This window comes from Hypanus sabinus, chromosome 6, assembly GCF_030144855.1.
Source record: "Hypanus sabinus isolate sHypSab1 chromosome 6, sHypSab1.hap1, whole genome shotgun sequence".
Classification (NCBI taxonomy): Eukaryota; Metazoa; Chordata; class Chondrichthyes; order Myliobatiformes; family Dasyatidae; genus Hypanus; species Hypanus sabinus.
In genome coordinates, this window is record NC_082711.1 from 176,389,524 (window position 1) to 176,414,134 (window position 24,611).

Sequence of the window (24,611 nt, forward strand, 5' to 3'; positions counted from 1 at the left end):
TTTTCTCCCTCTCCACAGCCGCTCCCCCCCGCCTCCCGCACTTTCCCTTCTCTTCAGATCTCTTTGGAGTGCGTGCAGTCTCGGACATTACCTTTAATCCTCACCTCTGTGAATTTTCTGTTTGGCTCTGTCAATCGCTGCTGTCTCCGTGTCCATTTTGTGCCTCCCCAGCCCCACCATGACATACAAGTCCCCTAGCGTCACTTTATGTACATACAATCAGTCGGTGTATTTAACAGTTAATTTCACGTTATATTTTATAGAATTGATTTTATATTTATTGTGTTTTGTTGTTTTAATTGAAATCTTTATGCTTATTGTATCATTTCCTTCAGCGTCGGATCCAGAGTAATAACCATTTCGTTCTGAAGAATGACAATAAACAATATTGAACCCTGAATCTTTCACAGTCTCTCCCTGCGTCTTTCTCTTTTTAGACCATAAGACATAGGAGCAGAATTAAGCCATCGAATCCACTCCGCCATCCCATCACTGGTCCATTTATTAACCCTCTCAATCCCATTCTCCAGCCTTCTCCCCTACCAGAGGGCTTGACCTTGACTTGGTCTGTGGCAGTAAATACCCCAGAGTCACAATCTTCTGGAAAAATATGCCATCCTCGTCTCTCTTCTAAAACTATTCTGGAGTTGTTCGCTCTGGTCCTAGACTCCATCACTATTGGACATCCTCTCCATGTCCAGTCTATCTAGGCCTTTCAATATTCGGTAGATTTCAAGAAGACCCCCCCCCCAATAAACTCAGCGAGTACAGGCCCGGAGTCACTAAACGCTACTCTCTCACTCTCTGCAATATTCTCAGATTGCTCTCTCTCTCTCTCTCTCTCCGTCAGATTCTCCGTTTCTGCCCTCAGCCCCTCGCTCTCCATGTTTCTTTTTCGCGGGTCAAACGTGACTCCGTGTGCATGAACGTCCAGTTGAGAAATTGAACAGTAACCCTCCCGCCTCGGCCCAGTCCGCCGAGACGATTACACATAGATCCCGGTTCTTGCGAGATCCGTCCACAACTTCAACGCTACAACGCGCAGTGTGTCAAAATAGCTAAAACTTCAGCGAAGCTACCGGTATCTATTTACTTACTGAACTTAAGGAGAGAGGGAGGAGATTAAAAGTAACCCAAGGGGCATTTTTTCTCACCCAGGGGGTGGTCAGTATATGGAATAAGCTGCCAGAGGAAGTGGTTGAGGCAGGGACAGTATATTAACAATATTTTAAACGACGCTTTGAGGAGCATGGGTCAACACGGGTTGATAGACAATTGGTGCAGGACTAGGCCATTCGGCCCTTCGAGTCAGCACCTCCATTCACCGTGATCATGGCTGATCATCCACAATCAGTACCCCGTTCCTGCCTTCTCCCCCTATCCCTTTACTCCGCTATCTATAAGAGCTCCATCTAGACTATTCTGGATTCCCCCAACATCGGGAACATGTTTCCTGGTGGGACAAGTTTAAATGGGCATCTGGGTTCGTATAGACGAGTCGGGCCGAAGGGCCTGTTTCCTTTCTGTGTAACTCCATGACTACGTGCTCAGGACTGAGTTTCCAAAATTCTTCTATTAAAGGTTGCTGAAAGAATCAGTACATTAAACAAAATAACTACGCAAAGGTCGGCGTCAGTAAATGATAGTCGAATTTAATAGAAAGATGGGCACCTCCGTATCTTGAGCTTAACTTGAAAAATAACTATATTTTTAATTCATGAAAAACTAAAGGGCGGCTGAGAATTAGTGTCTTGGGAACCAGATTTTTAACTGTGTTTTGGAAGTTACTTCGGCTTTTCATGAAGCGATATTTTTTTGGATTTGCTGCTCCAGCACATCACCAACTCCCACCCGCAATGCCGCATCGTTCCAGGAGGTGGCGCCCAAAGTGCGTCGAAGCAGCGCAGGATCTGAAAATGAAGCCATCAGCTGGTGACACAAAGCCTCGTAAATCTTGCGGGTACGCAGCCATTGGTAATTGGCGAAGAAAAGACTGTTTATTTCATGCATTAATGGTCTGAACTTAAAGCCGCCAGGTTGAATTTGAGTACGACCTCCCATCAACCCATACATCAAAGTGATTTCTCTTTTTTTAATTTCTGGCCTTTGAGTAAGGGAGACAGCAAATAAAGTGATAGCCTTTCACTGTGAGGTGGAGCAAGTCCTCGGATCACTTTTCATTCACACATTTTACTCAGTTTTCCAAAATTAAAAGACTGCCAATCGCAGGATGTCTGGCAGGGGCAGTCGCTAAATCAATTGAACTCTTTAAGTTAATCAGATAGGGATTCGTAAACTGTTCTGCCGGAGAAGAAGGAAAATTCAGCATTCCGTGTGAACCAGTCTCGGGTGTGGGGGTGGGGAAGGGATGAAGAAAAACTTCCCAAATAATCGGACTGGAAGGAAACCCTGCGCCTTGTGTATTTGTGTACGTGTGAGTCCGTATCTGTGCATTTGTACCGTGTGTGTGTGTGTGTGTGTGTGTGTGTGTGTGTGTGTGTGTGTGTGTGTGTGTGTGTGTGTGTGTGTGTGTGTGTGTGTGTGTGTGTGTGTGTGTGTGAAGAGAGAAGGAAAGAAGCAGTGGGAGACGGAGAGAGAGAGAGAGAGAAAGAAGGAGGAAGAGGGAGAGATAGAGGGAAGGCAGAGGGAGAACATTGATGCTTCAAGTAGATGTGTGGCGTGACTGGCTGTCGAATTTGTACGAGTATTTGTGTTTGCGCGTATATGTGTGTCTGTGTGTGTAGTCCATTTTTAAAAATTTATTTTTCGGGATGAGGGTGGTCAATGTGATACCCGAATGTGTTTTTGTGACGTGATACCAATTAACTTGTATCTGTGAGCGTGAGCAAGTGTCAGTGTCTCCCGTCCGGCCGAATCCTATTCCTTTCGTCAGTGATTGCAACGCCATTTTCCAACTAACTTGCGTTACTTTATTAGGATTTTTGCTCCAATCTTTCATTGGTATCAACAATCCTCCTATTCTCATGTTTCGTTCTTCAGGGGATTCGCTGTCGAGAGTATTCGTACAGGGTAGTTTAATTCGTTTGCATTTCGCTCTCTCTTGATTATGAAAATGGCATGGGTTTTCCAAAATATGTTTTAATTTAATACACACTCAGCCCGCCAGGACCTGTCACTTTACCCAAATAATACCAATTAAAATCATCCTGCACCGTCCAGATGTATAATTTTGACATTTCCCTTTGGATAGACCAATTTCCTTGGCTACTTCCTCGTTCCAGATGATGACATGTGCATGTTTCAGTGCCATTTATTCGCCATGAAGCATTTTGACACAGCAGACGCCATCAAAACCTTTCATAATGTAATCAAACTTCAGACTCTCTCCTCAAACCAAGGTCAGCCTGAGACACCTGACTACCAGATAGATCCACAAGTTCCTTTGAAATCACTCTGAAGTACTGATACGGAATGCGCGGAACCCCCCACGGAGATGAAGGGTATACCGCCCCCCCCCCCCCCGAACATTCGTGTAAAAGATGCACATTTGAATGAAAAGACCCAGTAAGCATTTCCATTGGTAGATAATTCTTTAAGAGCTAATGGACATAAATCTTGTCTAAAACGCAGAGCGTACATTCTCAATGTTTTAAGAGGTTGTAATTGATATATACATTAGGGAGGAATCGAATTGCAATATAACCGACAGATCAAAAACCATTGGAGTTGCTCCATGCAAGTCAGCGGCTTTTCCAAGAGAAAAGGACCACGATAAATTCTGAATTTGAATCCAGTAGATTAGAAAGGCAGGTATAAATTTCAGGGAAACATGTTTAGCAAAAACAAAATCCTCACGGTGTTGTTTATTATCTATTAACGTATGCGGGAGACCAAGGGCGATAGAAAGCTCTAAAATGGAAAAGATTGAATATCTCGTTTCAGTTCCTTCACAGAGAATTCTGTTTCAGTGTTTTCCTTCAGTTTATCTGGGTTTTAAATCTTTAACAACATCCACTGCAGTGATTGAAGTTGTTCTTTAATGTGGCGGATCCTTTAATAACTATGTGCGCAATTCTAAGTCGGGTATTATCAAAGCCGATAGTGGTGAAAAACAGGCCGACAAGTTCAGCTACATAAACTGGAAAAGGCGAGCAAAAAAGAGATACAAAAAATCTGTGCTCGCACACACACACACAAACACTTATACATGCAGACACGAACCGTCACTGGGGGACGGGTCTCCCTCTTTCACACACACGCACACCATCACTGGGGGACGGGTCTCTCTCCTTCTCTCACACACACACACTCACACCATCACTGGGGGACGGGTCTCTCTCCTTCTCTCACACACACACACTCACACCATCACTGGGGGACGGGTCTCTCTCCTTCTCTCACACACACACACTCACACCATCACTGGGGGACGGGTCTCTCTCCTTCTCTCACACACACACACTCACACCATCACTGGGGGACGGGTCTCTCTCCTTCTCTCACACACACACACTCACACCATCACTGGGGGACGGGTCTCTCTCCCTCTCTCTCTTTCTGTCACACACACACACACACACACACACACCATCACTGGGGGACGGGTCTCTCTCCCTGTTTCACACACACACACACACACACCATCACTGGGGGACGGGTCTCTCTCCCTGTTTCACACACACACACACCGACATCATCACTGGGGGAAGAGTCTCTCTCTCTCTCTCACACACACACACACACACACACCATCACTGGGGGACGGGTCTCTCTCCCTGTTTCACACACACACACACACACACACCATCACTGGGGGAAGAGTCTCTCTCTCTCTCTCTCTCACACACACACACACACACACCATCACTGGGGGACGGGTCTCTCTCCCTGTTTCACACACACACACACACACACCATCACTGGGGGACGGGTCTCTCTCCCTGTTTCACACACACACACACACACACACACTGACCCTCACTGGGGGAAGAGTCTCTCTCTCTCTCTCTCTCTCTCTCTCTCTCTCACACACACACACACACACACACACCATCACTGGGGGACGGGTCTCTCTCCCTGTTTCACACACACACACACACACACACACACACACACACACACACACACACACACAGACAAACAGCACAAACTCTCACATCAGATCAAAACGCTTCACTTCAAAATGTTTATTGAACGTTGTGAGAGAACTCATTTTTCTAAATTGATAGAATACCCGAATAACCAACACAGTTTGAGATACAATTTTTTTTTATTTAAGCCGCTTCGCATGAGCCCGATGGGAGAGCCAGTCCACTGAGTCTCCGCACCTGGAGTTGAACCAAACCTGAGGTGGCCGGCCAAGCGGCACTTGGTATATACCCCGCTAGCACAGGAGTACAGAATTATCTTAAATTCCTTTAAATCTGTCATATTGTACAGTACATAACGCCGTTAATGTTTAACAGGTAACACTGGAATAGCAATGAAGTAATGGATGGCACGTTTTAAAACCGTTTCCACTAAAGCAGACGGAATAACCCTCTATGATAACACACAATTAGAAACTCATCCATTCTCTGGCACACACTTCCCAACGCGCTATATATTTTCATTTACAATATATTGTGATGTTTGTGTGTAAAACGAAACAAAAAAAACCATTAAAATGCACAGAATTATACTCTAATATATATGTACACGCGAATTTACAAATGGTGAATAAATTAATACCGATTTTGCATATTCTGCCATCCATAGTATATTTACAAAAAAATTACTAATTAATTACATAAATAGCAACGATCCTTTATTTTTCTCGTGTGAGGATACATTTCTGGTATGCGCTACTTTTAGCGAAGTGGTCGTTCCTTTATCCCAGTTTACACAGTCAACAGCGCGCCGCCGTCACTCTGTGGGGGCAGCTCTTTCAGTCCGGACACTGGGTGCTTCTAATCCCTGGACCGCACCAAGACCGCACGCCCTACTCGGTCGGATATTTGCACAGGGGTTGTAATTTTTCTTTTGCGTGTGCTATCAGCGCCGATACCCTGGGATGTGTCGAAGGACTCATTTGGGAGAATCCCGAGCCGGAGGTGTCTCCCGGTTGCTGTCCAGACCGCTGACTAACCTCTGGATGTTCTGGAGTTCGTTGATAGCGTCCTTAGAGGACGGTTTCGGGGAGGGGGCGCTGCCCACAGTCCTTAAACTGCCGCCGTTGCTCTTGTGGTTGAGTTCCGAGGCCAGGCTGGAAGAAACGGGGCTGGACTCTCGGCTGCACAGCTTCGTGTCGGAGCCGCCCAGAGCCGAGGGCATGGCGGTGGTGAGCAGGTTGGTGCTGGCCGGGATAGACACAGGGATGGGGTAAGGGTTGAATCGAAGCCGGGGTCGTCCGCCACTAAGGAACGGATGCCGGTGGAGAGAGGACGGCGCTCCGGAACTGTTGGGCAAGGCGGCGGCTGCGGCAGCAGCGGCCATGTACGTGTAAGGGTAAGGGAAAAGGCCTCCGAATGTGGTCATTGGGATCCCCTGTATCATAAAACAGAAAGAGAAAAGCAGGTTTGGTGAGTGCCATCGGATGATGCACGGAAATGAAGATCTACAACAAAATCAGACCTAGGCCGATGTTTAGAAATAACGGGCTCTGGAAGAAATATAAATCCGCAAAAGCAAATCTAAGTCGGAAACTTGAAGGTGGAGGGGAGAGGGAGAGCAGGAGAAACAGACCCACTCATTGAAGGGGGCAGTGATGAACGGGAATAACCTCTTGCTCACACGTTCCCACATTCGGGAGCAAGCGCACGGTGAAAGGGAAATAAATTGGAATTTTTTTTTCACATTTTTGCTTTTAGATGCATAGTTGAATCTTGGATTTTATCCCAGGGCCCAAAGATTGGGAGCAGGGCTGGCTGACACTCGGACACCTGCACATGACCCTCCCCCTTGGCGTGCTGCAGGTTATAAAACAGAACGATGCACTGTCTCTCTGAGACTAAAGTGGCCTTCCTTTTATTTCACAGCTGCAGGACTCTCTGCCCTGGGTGCACCTAGTCTTCCAGGACTTGGTTTGTATTCCTCCACATTCAACAATTCAAATTTAGTTGTGTTAATTTCAAAATTTCAAAATTTATTTCAAACAGGGAGAAGGCAGTAACAATGTTAAGAGAGATAATAAATTAGCCACAATGGAATGACAGAGCAAACTCGATGGGCTGAATGGCCTAATTCTGCTCCTATGTCTTATGGTCTTAAAGCGTGCATATTAAAATCAAAAAGAGTTAATTCAGTGGAGTCTAAAATGCAGATTTGAAACGGGAGTTGGGCGATAAAATACCGGGCTGGAATATAGTCTGTGTGTTTGAAAAAGAGGAAGTGCTGTGAATCTACTAGAGGTTTGAAGAAAGTTAGCTGAGAGTGTGAACAGATGACTAAACAAAATAACAAAAAAATAACTTTTTTTTTCTCTTCCAGGCATCCGGCAGGCAGCCCCGTATACTTCTGAATCCAGTTTAAACAAATAAAATGCAATCTGTCAAAAGACTTTGAGTGCAGACAGAATAAAGTTCAATATGCCCTTACAACATGGTGAGCAGATTTTAGCATTGTTAAAACAATTTGTATAAATAAACTAATATTGGGTTGGGTTAATCAGATCCTGCATAAAGACATTCTAAAAATATATTTATGCTTCTGACTACATTCATGTATCACCTTCTCTGTAAAACATTACTGTATCAGTATTTATATATTAATAATAATGTAATTGTTTCAGGAGTCTTTTCACATTAGTTTAGGAGGAATTAATTTAAACGTTCTGCACTATCAGGTGGTGAGCTAGTTTTTCCAAAAATACCCCAGCAGAGAGGAGAAAGAGATGTGGTTGTTATGAATTGCAACATAATACAGGGATAGAAGATGTCATGTCACTGTAGTCACGTATGACCAGTATCAGCCAGGCTCCGAAAGATAGGCTGGAGGCTGATTGAAACCCTCAGCTAAGCTTACAGGGTAGGAGGACCTGGTGACCTATCTATCAGACACTGAGTTGTTTAAATGAACTATTGATTACACAATCAACAAATGATTGGGAACAGGTTAATAGTTTTAACGGTGTATTTCTTCATTCTCCCATAAACCCACTGCCACCATAACACCAAGTGATAAATTCTGAGTTAATACTGATGGTGGAAATTGGAATGAATACCCCAGTGTATCACTGGGAGAAAGAACTTGCCTGTTCATTGGTATCTTGGCCATTCCAATTTTAATAAATAGTGATGTAATTTTACAGCCATTGCTTGGCCTCGACATATTCTCCCATTTTATTGGTCAAAGACGATTAACCCTCAATTCATAGAAAACACTTGGACTGACAAGGCAGGGCCGTAACAATAATCGGAATCAGAAACACATCTCGAGGAACTAACAGCGAGAGCCTGCCGAACCAGTGATCTCCGGGGCCGTTTCTCTCTCCCTGTAACTACCCACTGGATTTTTATCCTGCTCCCCTGTAGGTGTCCTGTCTCCCTAAACTGACCCTATCTCCAGCTCATTACTCTACCAAACGCTGTTTTCCGCAGGCACATTCTCACAAGCTATAAAATATATAAGACAGTGTGAGGGAGAAGAAGACTTCTACTTTAAGAAAGGGAGTCCATGCTCCTGTCTTCAAAACGAAGTCAGACGTTGTTCTCTAGGAACTAACTATATTGGACTATATTAAAATTACAAATCCGTGTCATTTACTAGGAGATCCCTTTATTTACGATCAACGACCCAATAAGTGCAACGCCCGTCCGCACTCCACTGACAACAGACTCCTTACCTGAGAAGCCAAAACGTGTTGAGAGAGGTGGAAAGGGAAGTGCGGGGCGGTTCCAGCCGAGGCCTGGGCTGAGGATATACTCGCGTTCTCCAAGCTCCCAGCTCCCGACACCGAAGCTAATAAATGTCCCATGCCGGTGGCCATGGCCGAGAAAGCTCCCGGGGCGACTGCAAACTGCCCGGGATGGATAAAGAGAGGCTGTCCAACGTTTAAAGGGTTAAAAAACTGCTGGCTGTGCAACCCCGAGAAAGCCAAGCTTTGCATATGTCCGGCGTTAAGATGCGAAGGTCCGTCCGTTTGGATTACCAACGGCGAATAGCTCTCTTTACTCAAACATTCGCCGTCTTTCTTGGAGTCATCCTTTCTTCGCCCGTCTCCTTTCTCCCTGTGACTGAAGCACGTGTCACTGTCCCTGCGCGATTCCAGCGGCTCCCTCTTCTCAGCCGCCAATCCCTGTTTCTGCCGGTGAGAGGAGTCTGCAACAGCCTCCCCCGCCGGCGGGGAGCCCGCCCTGGAGACCCCCACCCGCGGACTGCAGGTGACTGCTCCCGGAAGCTCCCGGTGCCTCTCCAGCTCCGGCTCACTGTCGGCTCCTGACTTGTCATCTAGAGATAACCGGGAGATAAACAAGACGGATCCTGGCATTAAAACAAAGTCAATAGAAGCACGAGATTTCAGTGCTATTCGGCGAGCATGGAGGCGTTTTCAACTATTCTTGATAGATTTTGTACCTCACATATCGTTACAGATAATGTTCAAGCATAGAACTAAACACATCAGAGTCTTTTGCATTTACTATCAAATAAAATATCAAAACAAAGGTTTTTTTTCCCCTTGTTACGCTTTGTATTTCTGTGTCTGACCAACGGACGGGTCTATTCTGAAATCTATACAATCCCTATAAAACAAGAGAAGGCCGAAGCAGAGAGGATCTGGGAATTTCATGCAGGACATTTTCAGAAATATTAATTTTGACGTTTATGTTCATTATCCAGATCAGTGAGGAACACCCGATGTGATTTTACACAAACTTCACGCAAATGATATTCTGTTACGTCTCATCTCAAGCGCATCAGAAACAAAGTCGAGACGGATGAGCCGTTAAATCTAACCTGCACAGGGGAAACGAAGTTTGAAACTAAAATCGCGATTATCGACTCCCTAAGGGTTACAGAGGTTTATGCTCGTCTCTTTTGTTACCAACTTTTCTCTGCTGGCGACGTTTTATCTTTAAAATATCTATTTGATAACAAGGGAAGTCTTTAACATTCTGCCAGAAGATCAGATTCCGAGCAGGACTCCAAGTCTACAGTTCCCAATCACACTCTCGGTGATACAAGCGCCATTCTCAGTGTGACGGGGTCGTTAGGGTTATAACTCGCATAAAACACTCCGCTGTGTATTTTATACTTCAGGGATTTCTGAGTTATGAACAAAAGTGATCCGTAACTGCAGATTACTGACCTCCCACTTATATGGACGCTGTTGAAACATTTTTAAAATAATCGACACATTAAAAATTGTCTCCTCGTCTCCCCTTCCCCGACCCCCAGTGTTTATATTATTTCAAGCTTTACCCGTGTCTATTATAATATCAGGAAATAGCATTTAAATATGGGTGAGCTGGAAATGGAATCCAGCTAAATCTATCTCTTGAAACATTCCCCAAGGCTGCACATTCGCTGATTTATATACTATTTATTCTGAGTTCAGGGCAAGGTTTTAATCTCATGCTGTCTTCATTATGATTAATACTTTAGAAGTTGGTGTTTCCCCGTGTGCCGGTGTCCTCGGGACCCATTTATTAGAATTTACTGGAGCAGATAATGGCACTGGTCTTTAAAGGTTAAGCCAGTCGTCCCGTCGTTAAGCCGGAGGACGCCATGCGGTCAACAAACCGTGCGCCCTTGATCTCTGGATTGGATCAGCAACCCCGCTCCTCCCTCTTGCCCCGCCCCTCCCTTCCAAACATTTACCTTTAGGAGTTTGACCGAAATGGAGAGAAATGGGGTCTAGAGGCAAGGGCGAACGGAGGGTCTCCCTGGCTGGGGGCTGGTCGCTGGAGGAGGCATCAGAATCTCCGCCATCTCGATCGCCTTTACACTGATCCTCGTACACGCGCAAAGAGGGGAGCGAGAGTTGTTTTCTGGAAAAAAATGCAAATTCTTAGTTTTATAACGAGAGCAATAACGATCTTAAATGCTGTTGTTTAAAACCAATTAAAATAATATGCAAATTAAAAGTAAATATCAGAATACAGTTAACATACAGTTTTCCTAAGACATTTCAACTGAACCTCGATATTTCATGTTGTCATTTCATGAATGACCACTAGGAGGGGCCCAGGGACAGTCTGGATACACCATCATTACAGGAAGAGGAACGGGTCGCCCCTCTGTCGACTCCAGTCCCTGCTTCTCCGAATTATCAGGGTTAAACGCATCAAGGGGAGAGAAAGAGAATAATCTCTCTGCCAGCTAATCCCCTGTGTTCTAGATAAAACTGCTGATGCCCGGACTGATAATGAACCGATCTATCTCTCTACCTTTTTTCTCTTCTCCCGTTCCCAGTGTCTCTGAATCCTTTCGCAAAAGGGTTGTTGTCAATCTTAAGCTGCGTTATCTGTTGAATTAAATAAAAATGGTTAGAAAAAGTAAAATTTGTAAACAGCAAAAAAAAACCTGCTTCATTAGCAAAGGAATAAAAAAAAACTCTCCAAGATATCCGAATGGATCTTTTTTTACCTACACGTGCCCTGTACAATATTCCACAATCAACATCACCAAAAAAAAGTGCTTCTTTTTGTGAAGTCTTGCTCCCTACAAAACGTTACCAACTGTTTTCACTAAGGACCTCTATCATCCAGGACGTTCTCTCTGCTTCCATCAAGGCGGAGGTACAAGTTCACTCAACGTTTAAGGAACAGGTTCTTCCCCATCAGCATCAGATTTCTGAATGGACAGTGAATCCACATACACTACCCCATTATCTTTTTTCTTGTTTTGCTCTCTCTCTGTACTTTATATTTAATTTATACACTTCTGCCACAGAACAAGAAAAAATTCATGACATACACCAGAGATACCAAAATCTGATTCAGATTCCTCGGTAAATCAGTAACAGTTCCCACTTTGTTATCATAGGGGTACCGTTACTGTTCAGAGTTCAATTCTGGCATCCTCTGTAAACAGTCTTTATCATTCATCCTTGTGGAATACTTGGGTTTTATCCAGGTGCTCTGGTTTCCACCCACATTCCAAAAATGTACAGGTTTAGTAGGTTATCTGGTCATTGTAAATTGTCCTGTGATTAGGTTACTATTAAATTGGAGGTTGTCAGGGTTTGCAGGGCAGCCTGGCTTAAAGAGCCTATGCTGTGCTGTATCTTTAAATAAATAAAAGTGCTGCATTTTGGAAGCACAATACTAATAGTCTGGTGAGACATTTGTATCATTCTATTAATACATTCAGTCGGAAATTTGATTAATTAGAATCTATGATAAACCCCTCCCAAAAATGCTAAAAACGGAATTGCTGCCTTTGCAGAATTTGTTCCAGCATGTGAAAGCTTATCAACTTGAAACACTAACTCTAGTTCCCTCTGCATGGATGCTGCATAACCTGCTGAGCATTTTCCACCGTTTTAAAACTAAACTTTAATACCTCCAGCAAAGGCTGGGTATTTTCAGCTTCAGGTTCGTTATTTATCACATGTACATGGAAACGTACAGTGAAAGGTGTTGTTTGCATTAACAACTGACACAGCCTAAAGGTGTGCTGGAGGCAGCCCGCACGTGTCAGTACACATTCCAGCACCAACATAGCATGCCCACATTCATGGTTTATCATTTTCTCCGTGTCTTGCTGAGATGTTTAATCTCGGTTGCCAACAAGGAGGTTATGAAGCACTGCGAAAAAGCTTCTAACAGCTTGTTTACATGTTCAGGTTATGAATGCTTCAGACAAATTATGGTGTGCCTTTATGAAAACAGCAAGCACAGAAATGCATCTCTCTAGCTTAGCCTGTATCCATAAGTTGGGTTGTGCAAAAATATGTTAATACTGTTAAGGACGGGCAAAACACGTGACAAGTAAAGAATTAAACCTGTAAAGTATCATAGATCTAGTGGGATAAGTAAGGTACTCCTTGTTATAATGCCTGAAGAACCGCCTATTGGAAGAGGCCCCATTGCAAATTTGAATTCTTATTGCAATTACGTTGGCAACCATATCAATGGAAATGCACTGTCAGGGGAGATTTGGCTGCAGTATCTTTGTGGTTTAATCTATGAGTTTATCTTTAAATGTTGATATATCGTGCACCAATAAGTTTGTTAATATCAAGCAAGATCAACAGAGCAGAGGCGACGTTCGGGCTTCGATCAGGGGAGTCTGCAGTGATAAGTAGACTTTAATTGATTTCGATTCTCGGCATAAATTGTTGGTGGAGAATCAGCAGAAACTGTCCAACCGGTAAAAGATAGAACAGAGAGAAAGGGGGAGGGAGAGAGGGAGAGAGAGAGAGAATGGGAGCGAGAGGATGAGAGAGTAAATGACAGAGCGAGGGGGGGGGGAGGTGGGCAATGCCAGTTGCATTTTAGTATTAAATGAACACAGGTCTAAACCACAATTTCCTACCTGCACAGAAAAATTGTTTTGATCTGTAAATAACTCTTTAGATGCAATGGCTTCTTGGAATTACACTGTAATCGCTTTATTGTACTAATTCTTCATACAGGATCAGACCAGGGGATGTGGTGGAGTTTTTCCGGATCGCACAGTGAAATGCTGATTTTCAAACAATCAGGATCCGTTTAAGCTATCCAATATTAAATTTTTTGAACTGTCTTTAATTTCTGCGTATCCTCAAAGTATCCAATTAAACGTCCCTTGACAGTGAATGCTGTGGGTTGCAATATTTGACCAATTTTGAATGCCGTTTTAAAGATAACAGTTGTCGGGATTTCGTAGCTTCCGGAGTTGGACTTATTTCCAAATCGCTATCAAATAATAGGTTATAATTTAGCAGGAGCGTAAAACTTTACACGAAACTGCCTAATGCTGCGTGGGAAAGTAAACGTGTTCGAATTCGGGCTCAGCAACAGAGGGACAAGAAGTATTTAAGCATTTTTAATCACGGAATCGAATCGTTACCACCTGGAGCAGGCGAGTCTCAGTATACCTGCACCCAGTGGCTCCCAGGTAGTGCGAGAGAAGCGTGCCGCGGACTCACCTTATCATTCTGATAGGCTGTGACCGCAATGAACTCCGTCTCTGGGAACACGTAAGTTCGGAAAGTGCTGTAGGGCAGTTTAAGAATATCGTTCGCGCGGACCACGTGGAATCTGGGCTGGTATTTGTGCATGGAGTTCAGGATTGTCTGAGAAAGCGACAGAGAGAACGGTCGGGTTAATTTCTCCGAAAGGAAGCTCGCGCTCGGCCTCGAACGCACCTGGGGGGGGGGGGGTCACTAAACTTATTAAAAACTACCGATATTCCTCCTCCCCCCCGCAATGAAATGGTCAGGGGAAAGGGGTGCCCTGTTGTTGATGTCGCCTTACACAGAAACCTGGAAACCCCAGTTACTCCCAGTTTTTCAGAAACGCTGTAAAAATACGAGGAAATTGTGTCGTTTACCTGAGCAGAGAGAGGTGAGTGGTACCCTCATCCTGACCACCTCGTATTCTAATTTTCATTTCTGTCTTACAACCCAAAGGGTGTAACATAAAACTGACTGCAAGACCAAAATCGCCTTTATTTACTACTTAACATCACATTAAAATAAACGATTCCGAACCGGAATATTAATACTTTTTTTTCCTAACTCGCGGCAAACATCTCATTGTTTGAGAGGCTAATTTCCTCAAATAATCTAACTCAGAGCTCGCACCAATACCCCGCCCGCTCCCCCCTCCTATTTCCCCCTTTTCCGCCTCTCCCCACCTCTATCATATTTTAGATGGATAAGGATTTTTTTTACTACGGGGATACGCCAATAATCGAGACCCCAGTTTCAAGAATAGTAAAGAAAAACATTAAATATATATATATATATGTAAGTGAGTGTAATATATACATACACACATATAGGATATATATATCCTGCCATGCAGTGAAGGGGAAAACGCGCCATTGTGTCTTGATATATAAAAGATACAGGCATCAGATCTGGGCACTGATGTGTCATTTGAACTCTGTCCTGGATTTATACAGTATAAAATGTTACAGTGCTTTCCCGTTCAGGCGTGCAAATCAGCTAAAGAGTTCCACCACTTAAGCCTGGATCCGTAAGACAAACTTGCCAGCCTCTGTTTTCCCAAAATCCCTCTGAACTGTTCCAAGACATAATTCCTTTACGGTTAGACAAGAATCTTCAGCCAAGTGTTACACGGGATACACCTTTTAAAACAATGAATATTATTTTCTATCATTTATTTATAATATCAGTGGCGCTTGCAACAGAAACACAAGAAGGACTGTCGTAGTCGGGCGATTGAGTCTTTACGGGTTTTGGCTATGTCTCCGTGGAAGCAACACTCTAATCCACTGAAACCCCGGTTCTCAGTTTTAGACCGCGAGACGCTAGGAGCAGTGGTAGGCCATTCGGGGCCGGATAAACAGTGCCTCCCTCCCCAGCCCGGAGAGAGCCGGGGAAAGGCCAGCGAACAGGAGTCGCAGCCTCAACCATTCACTACAATAAATAAATAAAGAAAAAAGTAGATTTTAGCACATTCTTGATTAACTTTTCAGTCCGTTGTTGGTAAAAGCAAGCGGCAGATTTTCTTTTCACGCTAGCGAATCTAGGTCGAAAGCTCTGTCTTCAGGGCTCTCGCTGCGGAGTGCCGCTTTTATTCATAATGGCTGCTTTTTACCTCCAGTGTCGTTCCTACAACCTGCAATCAAGTTTCCCAGGCACTGCATTAACAACACTCATTCCCTGCGCAAATAAATGCTCACAAATTGTTCTCTACTGGCGCTTGTCCACCTCTAAAGCATCATTGGAATGATCTTTAAGAGACTCGCTGGCGGGAGATAACAGATCGTCCTTTCTACCTAAACAGCACTCCCCCCCCCCTCTCTCTCTCTTTCTCTCTCTCTCTCTCTCTCTCTTCCCTGACGCCACAAAGACTGACCTGCTTTTCACAACTCATATCCGTAATACACTTCAGTTTGACCCCGAGTTAGCATACAGCAAAAAAACACAAAGCGGACAAACAATAATGTTTAAAGGCGTAATTATAATCCCCTAAACAGTCCCTTGAGCAAAGCCTGATGCCTCTCCAGCATAGATTTGTGTCTTTATTCTGAATCACGGAGCAGCCGATAATTAATAAGTATGACAGTTTTAATGCATTGTTCCAAATTGTGTAAGCCTGCCTTAGCAAGCAGTGTACACGTCGTGTTCCCGCAAAAATTAAAGCCTTTTACATTTTCTGACACGTCTTTTAAATGATCATAAACAATTTGACTTAAAGGTAAAATTTAAGTTTTAATAGGAGCTTCGGGGTCTTTCTGTGACATTGTATGAATGGAATTGTAACAACCCTACATTAAAATGGGCCGTCCCACACCGGTGACTGAGGATTAAAGGTGGCCTGGGTTTTCCGACCCTCGACTCACTTTATATATTTCTTTTTCAGAGGCGTACAAGTTTCGGTGTATGTGTGTGTGTGTGTGTGTGTGTGTGTGTGTGTGTGTGTGTGTGTGTGTGTGTGTGTGTGTGTGTGTGTGTGTGTGTGTGTGTGTGTGTGTGTGTGTGTACACGCACGCTTGTGGGGAGACGGTGAATTCTCCTACATTTGCAAAACCTCAAGTAAAAATAGCCACGTTTTATTTGATGTTTTGAGCTTGGTGAGGACGTTTGGGAGAGAGGGGGGAACAGTGATGCACTCTCCAACGACATAGGAAGAGATTTACTTGTGACAACAAGAGAGCGAAAGATGCGGCCCAGCCAAGCAAAGAGTGGTGCAGATTTACCAAGTTACCTTTGTTGAACACTTACTAAAACGTGACAATCAAAATGGAAAATATATAAATGGACCTACAGCAACACTTACGAATCCATGCTTGTCAGATATGTTGTTGGTGAGTTTCAGTTTGTGAAACGTGACCGCTTTGGCCATCCATTGTTCGCCTGTGGCTGGACTATCAGGATGAATATACATCCGCTTTGGCATCTCGGGGTCGGCCTTCCCGGCTACCATCCAACGCGAGTTGTGAAATTTGTAGCGGCAGTCATCGGCGGCCACAATGTCCATCAGCAAAATATATTTCGCCTTTTTATCCAAACCGTTGACCCGCACTTTAAACGGGGGGAACATCCTCCTGAATTGAACACACGAAGCGGCACATTTAATGTAATATGGGATATTCCAAGTGAAGAAAAACACAGCTCGACATGAAAATACAGATGTAAAAACACAGAATACAACCGAAAACATTATACTTAGAAACTTGCTCGACTATGCGTTAAAATTATTATATTTTTCTTCCAATCTCTTCTTAAATATGTGCCTGAATTTATTCTTTTACACGTGATCAAACTAGCAGATTTTTAAAAACTTAAGAGGCTATCCCAAGTACTCTCATCGCAGTTAAGGCGGTCAGCAGCATCTCGGCTGCCCCGGTGTGTATTGACTGCGAAGAATGCGTAGCATTCCTTCTAAGTGTGATATTTCTAAGATATTTGGTGAGTCACTGTGAAGTTTGGTAGTTTTAAAATGTGGAATCCCACCGCATTTGTCTAATGCTTTCTTCCCGATCTATCCGAGCCTTTCCAGCGGTCCACACCGGCCGATTGCAATCAAGGGCTATTATTAGCAACAGACCTATGGCTTCAACCTCACAGCTTCTGCTAAGGTCCAAACAGTGTTCGGGAGAATTGGGGACTAAGTGGGATTCCTCCCATTAACGACGCGGCAGTTCACAATAGATTACGATTATATTTCGAGACAAGGAAAAATTCGCCGGAAGATGCTTGTTTTTACAGTGTAGATATTAAAAAGCGTTCATTTTAATTTAAACTGCTTGAAAGGATCGAAATACCCGGAGCGCGGACTTTATATAGATCTAAGATAAAGAAGCGAATGGGCATCCGGAGCAGAACGCATAACCTTTAACAGTTGCTATTTAGCTCTTTAATAAGGGACTGGACATTAAAACGCTCAGATTTCACTGGCAAATCCGATTGCGCCTTTGGCACGTTGACAACTGGCTTCTCTCAAGGATTTCGCAAATTCACTAGAATTAATTTAACAGATGACTGATTCTTAATTGTAGTTTTGATTTAAATAAAAACAAAATGAGATAGAAATGATCAGAAAAAGTTCCAAGGAATGATAAGAACGGAGAGGGGGGGAACACCGCTGCGTTAAACTGAGAGTGGCTACGAACACAACCATACCTCCCAGACTTCGTAATCACCATTTCGGTGCCCACTTTGTGAAACTGGTCCCACAAATCTTTCGCTTCCAGGTTCACTTTAGGATCGTCCTCGACCTCGTCCTCCGGCTCCAGGCTCTTGAGGGGCCGCAGGTGTGTCGACTGATGCCCGAGAGCCGAAACGTGGATCCCGGCCTCTGCCATACTCGAGTCCGTCAAGGGTTTGCCCAAAGCTCCGGGTAGCGAGAGAGCAGCCGCTCCGCTCGGTGGCAGCGCCAGAGCGGGGAAGAAAGACGGCTGAGCAGCCAGGAACGCGTTCATTGGGAAATCCGCGGCTCGGTGAGCGTGAAACGGATGATAAGCCATACTGGTCGCCGCTAAAACTGGATCTCTCATGGGTGCATCCGGAAAAGAAGAAGTGGGGGTATAGGAAGATTTCTGTCGGAAGAATCGCCTTGCCGGGTCTTCTGTACACCACCTGGAAGAACCAGTGCCGATCGACAATTCTCTCTCTCTCTCTCTTTCTCTATCTCACTCACGCACACACACACACAAACACATACACACACACATACACACACACACACACATACACACACAGGTCCTTCCTACAATGATCTTCCTTCGGCTTCGTCCTGCTAATGAACCGCCCAGTTGATTGGTGATTTTACGCGTCCCGACCAATTGTGTGCCTGGATAGGCGGAGTTTTGACAACTAAAATCAGGATGGATGAGTTAGGAAAGAGGAGGGGTGGGAGAAAAGGTGTCGGAAGCTCCAACGTACAGTAACCATCAGTAAGATCGCTTTTTGAAAACATGTCAACAAAATTAAATATTAACCAATGACAGAAAAGCATGATACCCCCTCCACACCCCCCCGCCAACACACACTCCCCGTCCTTTTCCCTCCCCCCGGCTGTCTCCATCCTTCCCGCTTCCCGGATTAAGAGTGCCCGGCCCCGGACGGAGACTTTACGGCGCATACAAACACCTAGAGCCGCTAAAATCGCCAAAACCCGCAGGTAACGACATACAGATTGTGGATTTATATATATATATATATATATATATATATATATATAAACTAAAATGGTCCGACCCGAACCGAAGAGACTTGACATTTTCAGATGTGTTTGTTACTCCAGAAACGGATATACTTTCTTTAAACGGCTAAATCTATAGTTTTACGCACTAATTGCAGGATATTTAGAATTACGTTGTCGCTGCGGACTGGCATCACTGGTAAGACGGGTTAATGGATTCTTGAAATTTTACTTAGGGTACTGCAGCGCCTATTATTCGTCCCAGTACAGCCATATTCTGAGCACAGAGCCTAACAGTTTAAAGATATTTTTTTAAAATCACAAACATAATCTTTGACCTATTTCGAAAGTTATCTGCATCAGCAAACGCTGCGGTAGTTTCATTTTACCGAAATGTCGTTATTTTTAGTCCGAACTTTGTGAAGTCAAACACTTTTGATTCCGCGTCGTTTCATTCAGCTAGTACCGTCTGCTGGTTAACTCACCAGACCACGGGGATTAAAAAAAACGTCAACTTTTTGGCGGTGGGTCCCACCAGATGGCGTAATTATGATTTGAAATAAAGTTATCGGGAAACAATCGCATAATCGCAACCTTAAGTTGTAAAGCAGGTTCGAAACGTTTTTTGTTTGCGTGGGGAGGGTAGTGATATTTGTCTCCCCTCTCCAAGGTGCGTGTTTATCTTTAGTCACTGAATCAGTACTGGCGTCTAAATAAGGACATTGCCCTTTTTAATTTCCCAGCCAGCGAGTTGTCCAAACGCTCCAGCGCGTTACGAATCGTGGGAATAGCCAAGCGAGACGCGCCCGCAAAACGCCGCACTCGGTACTCATTCCGAGTGCTTACAGACCCCTAAACTATCAACCCGGTGTTTTGAGTGACGAGGAGTGGGGGGGTCAGATAACCGCATTGAGAGAAAACCCCGCGAGATCGCGAACCATAAAGCTTTCGGGTGATGTAGTTGTAACGCGACTGGCGTGTGTTTCAACCCAAATATGAACATGTTTTAAGGGAGAGAAGGTTTAGCGGGGTTAGGCGGATTCTCAGAGTGGAAGATGCAAGGTTCCTCGGAACCATCTCCTCCGATTAAGTCGGACATGGCTTGTCGAGAGCGCTTGGCGCCAGACTGCTGACGTCTAACAATAAGCACCGTCTCCTGTCACTTCGCATTAACCAAAGAAATTTTATCAGCGCCCCTCCTCTCTCCATTCTCCCCTCTCACCTCTCCAATAACCACTGCTGGTGAAAAAAAAATAGAAATCTAAACTCGCCGTGTTCAACGCGGATGTCCGCCGATTTCTGAGAGAGTTCAAACACGAAATTATTTAAAATCTTCCGTCCGGGTTAAGATACTCGAGTTTAAGAATTATTAGCGACAGGCAACACAGTTTTTTCGGTCATATTTCCCTTGGTTTCTAGTCTTTTTTTCTCATCCCCAATATTATTCATTATTTATTTATTTAATAATATTATTTTGTTTTTACATTTCCATGGCTTGTTATATTTTGCACCTTGGTTGTTTGTCCGTCTTTGTGTGTAGTTTTTCATTGATTCTATAATGTTTCTTTGTATTTACTGTGAAAACACCAAGAAAATAAATCTCAGGTTGTATATGGTGACATGTATGTACTTTAATAATAAATTTACTTTGCAAATTTTGAAGCGGCAGATGGGACAGGGTGGAAAATTTAATCACCTGGCCGGGAGGGGAAAACAATCATACTCATCACTTATCACAAATTTGTGGGAAAAAAAGCTCGAATGTTTGTTAACTGATTTAATTTCCACAAATTGCCAAAAAGGCTTTTTAGTATTCAAAAATGTGAGAATCAACAGTTCACCAGACAAGCAAACTGGTTTAAAATCCCAGTAATTGTCTCCTGGACACTGGCTTCTCACACTGTAAATATTTTTGTTAGCTTCTTGGAATGCTTCATATTCAAAATCACTTCCTTCACCAGTGACAAAAGTCGGGACACTGGACCATGGGTGCATACAATCAATCTCTAAGCTATCTTATGTATTTATATTTATTGTGTTTTTTTTAAATTATTTTGTTATTTTTATCTTATTGTGTTTCTTTTTGTGTTGCATCGTATCCGGAGTAACAATTATTTCGTTCTCCTTTACACTTGTGTACTGGAAAATGGCATTAAGCAATCTTGAATAAAAAGCGGAACATTTTGTTCCATACCAGCCCTGTTCCGTGTTGTTCCCTGTGAGTTACCACCATTTCCGACATGGAAGCATTGTGTGTTGAGAAATTAATCGTATATACAGTACTTCGACTACTAAGACGTGGGCCAGGGCTGATACATTGCAATTCAACCCAATCACTGTGCAAAGGAGAGTTAATAATACGTTCCCCTATCCAACAAGGTGTATTGCACCTTTGTTTTAATCTCCTCTATCTGTTGGTCAAATAGTGTCAGTGGCGCCACAGATAAAATACCTGCAAAAAATACTGAGACCTTGCCTAGGACTGTTTATTCTTCACCTCCCTACTTGAAGCTGAAACATTAATCAGCAATATGCAGGTACTTTGAGATGATTACTGACCTATTCCGTGAAATAACTAGCCAGTCAATAGAGCAACCCCGCACCCCACTTCATCCACACAATAATTTACCAACCATTTAGGAGGGAGGACAGATCCCCTTTGCGAGGCGTTTTTATTCAAGGTAATTACACTCTCACCTAAAATTGATCGCGGTGTGTGAGGTCTGGTAGATAGCAGCCTGGAGTGCTCCGTTGTCCAACTCGTAATGCAGGGTGTTTTAACACACGACGAACCCTCCTCACTGAGTATACAGTTATGTCTGGTTCAAAGATCTTGTGCAAATAGAAAGGTTTTAGAAAGTGCGTGTGTTCGCGTGTGAACGTGTGCGCCCGTGTGTTTGAGAAACAAAAACATACACAACAGGTATGCGAAATGTTACAAAGTGTGACCATAGGAACAGCTCGATGACATTGGAATTAAATTATACTATTTCTCAGAGACGTTAACCGTCACTTAAAAAGCAATTTTTCGTAAATATTTTATTAATCAGTAAATTAACAGGGATATTCTACACAGATAACAAACGTAGAACATATAAAGCATTTGGTATTATTTAAACCATACATGATTTTAGTATGTTTAATTTAGTTATCAAAATTATTATCCAGCAACAATCTACCGAGGCAAGTTTCGGAGTGATTGTAATTTGAATGTATATTTTTTTATTGTAAGGAGTGCAGAAATATCCTGGGATTATACGCAGAAACAAGAGTTAAGCCGCTAACTCGCGATACGTATTTTAGCAAACACGTTAGCTGTTTTGTTAAGGGGCCGAAGTCGCGAGGCGGACGCGCTCGGAGGACGGTCGAGTGACCGATTGGGGCCGATTGCCGTTCTCAATTAGCCACCGGCTTCGCATGACCTGGTTGTTATGCGCCAGAACAAGCAGACACCGCCACCATGTTTACAGTATTTAATCCTTGTGGCCGGTGGCTGTTTGAGACGCGAGTTCCAAAATGCATCTGACGGCCAGGTTGTTGATTGCGTATGAGATCCCTGGGACGAAGTCACCATCTTGAGGTCACTCCATGGTTACTGAAGTGTTAAACTGCCACTTTCTGGAAGTTCTATGTGAAATATCCCTTTGAAATGCAACCTTTATATACAGCTTGTATCAGAGCTCTGTGTGTGTGTGTGTGTGTGTGTGTGTGTGTGTGTGTGTGTGTGTGTGTGTGTGTGTGTGTGTGTGTGTGTTCACACAAAACACATACAAATAGCAATTAACCAAGCTTAAAATGATGTGTTTAAAGTTCAGTAGTAGATGCTATGAGCGGCCGTTTTTGCAGTTTCTGCAGATTTCCCCGTAGTTTTGAGTTGAAAGTCTTTGTAATCAATTGCACGAAATGTATTTGTGAACGCAAACTGACCTTGTATTTTAAACTCAAATGGGTCCAACGAGAGTGTCTTCTCTACCTCTTGTCTTTTCTTTCCTTTACACAGAGGAACCTAATTCGTTGCAAAATTGCGTCATTTTGAGTTCGGTGGAATAAAATTATCACATAACACTTTGAACGGGCCAGCTTATTGTGCCCGCAATTACCATCACGGTGCTGATTGCAAGATACATAAATGTTGCGGATATTTACCTGTTATGTTCAATTATTAATTTACATTTGTATTTGTAACGGAAACTGGCCTATTTTGTGGACCAGTTCACCGAGGTTACAAAGGGTATATTCACTTGGTGTACGCTATCCGATTTTATTTCCTTTAGAACACATATTCCGCAGTCCCGATAAAGAATAGAGATTATTTCCCCCCCAGCGGCGAAGTATGAATTAAATCTCGCACCACGCTTCGCGCTTGCTCGCGCAAAATATTATAAAGGCAAAGTTTGCAAATTTTTAATTGTTTCATAGAAAGGACCAACGAGGGATGTTGAGCTCGCTGAATAGGTGTTCCAAGGCTTGTTAAGCTTCAAGGCAACTTTAAAAATGGGAGCCGTGAAAACAGCTCAGTAGTTACTGAGTTGTCTTGTTACCTCCACTCATTACCACCCGGATTTAAACTACATGGTTGGAAAGATGGAAAGATGAAAGTGCGCGAGCTGCGAGTGCCTATTGTGTTTATAAAAGTGAGGGTGAATGTGGAGTGCGGGGAATTTAAGATTTTCTGTCTGTGCTATGTGACTGCATGTGCGTCTGCATTTTCTCTTTTTGAGTATAAGCGTTTGGGCATGTGCTGTGTGAATAGTGTCTGTTCTGTGAGTTTTGTAAATGTGCCTGTGAGTGAGTCTGTGTTTGTAGCCAGAGTTCTAGGCAGATGAATTCAATGAAAACTACCTTAAAAATCAAAACGGATTATTTTCTTGGACGTTTGAGGTTCACTTTAGGGAAAAAATAATTATCCTTTAAGTATTTAGTTATTATCATCTTTGCCTTTATTCGTTTGCGTGCCTTTTCTTAAAGGGTCTCTTGTTCTGGGTAGTTTAGTTTTTATACCATTACTCATTTAATGTTTATGTTCATCGCCAGTATTTAAACGCACTCATCAGTGGGATGCACAATTCTGCGTTTCGAAAGACGAGGCATGGTGAAACATGATTTCTTTTTCATTATCCCTCTCTCTACACTCCTCTCTGACTCCCATTTTAATTTCTTCAGCAACACCACCGCCTCCCCATCCCATCCCATCTGTGCCTATTTTTAGCAGAGACCACGGGCCGTGGCGCCAGGCAGTTTAAGACCTGTCAAAGTCTTTCATAATTTTTGATATCACATGTAGACCATCAATGTAAAAGCAGCCCGCCTTTTCCCCGTGCTCTGGGAAGGCAGCGACAGCGAATCGTATTGACCTTGTCATAGTGCCTGTACCCTGTCGGAATGGAATACAATTAATTACGCCTG

At 43.6% G+C, this 24,611-nt stretch overlaps 1 protein-coding gene and 1 long non-coding RNA gene across 5 annotated transcripts in view; one reads left to right on the top strand and one right to left on the bottom strand.

Moving 5' to 3' along the window:
• Window positions 1-5,211: 5,211 nt before the first annotated feature.
• Window positions 5,212-23,211, bottom strand: tbx2b (T-box transcription factor 2b). Of its 4 annotated transcripts, none has more exons than XM_059973661.1 (7): window positions 23,133-23,211; window positions 16,827-17,106; window positions 14,015-14,161; window positions 11,328-11,404; window positions 10,759-10,928; window positions 8,783-9,387; window positions 5,212-6,486 (listed from the first exon to the last, which is right to left on the bottom strand). In XM_059973661.1, exons 2-7 carry the CDS (start codon window positions 17,100-17,102, stop codon window positions 6,028-6,030), a joined length of 1,734 nt encoding a protein of 577 aa, XP_059829644.1. In that variant the 5' UTR covers window positions 17,103-17,106; window positions 23,133-23,211; the 3' UTR covers window positions 5,212-6,027. The 4 variants fall into 4 exon arrangements, with proteins under 4 accessions (XP_059829644.1, XP_059829642.1, XP_059829641.1 ...); XM_059973659.1 differs by lacking the exon at window positions 23,133-23,211 and adding an exon at window positions 18,185-18,755 and having other exon boundaries at window positions 16,839-17,106; XM_059973658.1 differs by lacking the exon at window positions 23,133-23,211 and adding an exon at window positions 18,185-18,755.
• LOC132396146 (uncharacterized) overlaps window positions 18,996-24,611 on the top strand; it is a 36,757-nt gene continuing 31,141 nt past the window's right edge. Inside the window, exon 1 of the long non-coding RNA XR_009512873.1 lies at window positions 18,996-19,184. This is a non-coding gene — a long non-coding RNA (uncharacterized LOC132396146). The remainder of the gene's footprint in view (window positions 19,185-24,611) is intronic.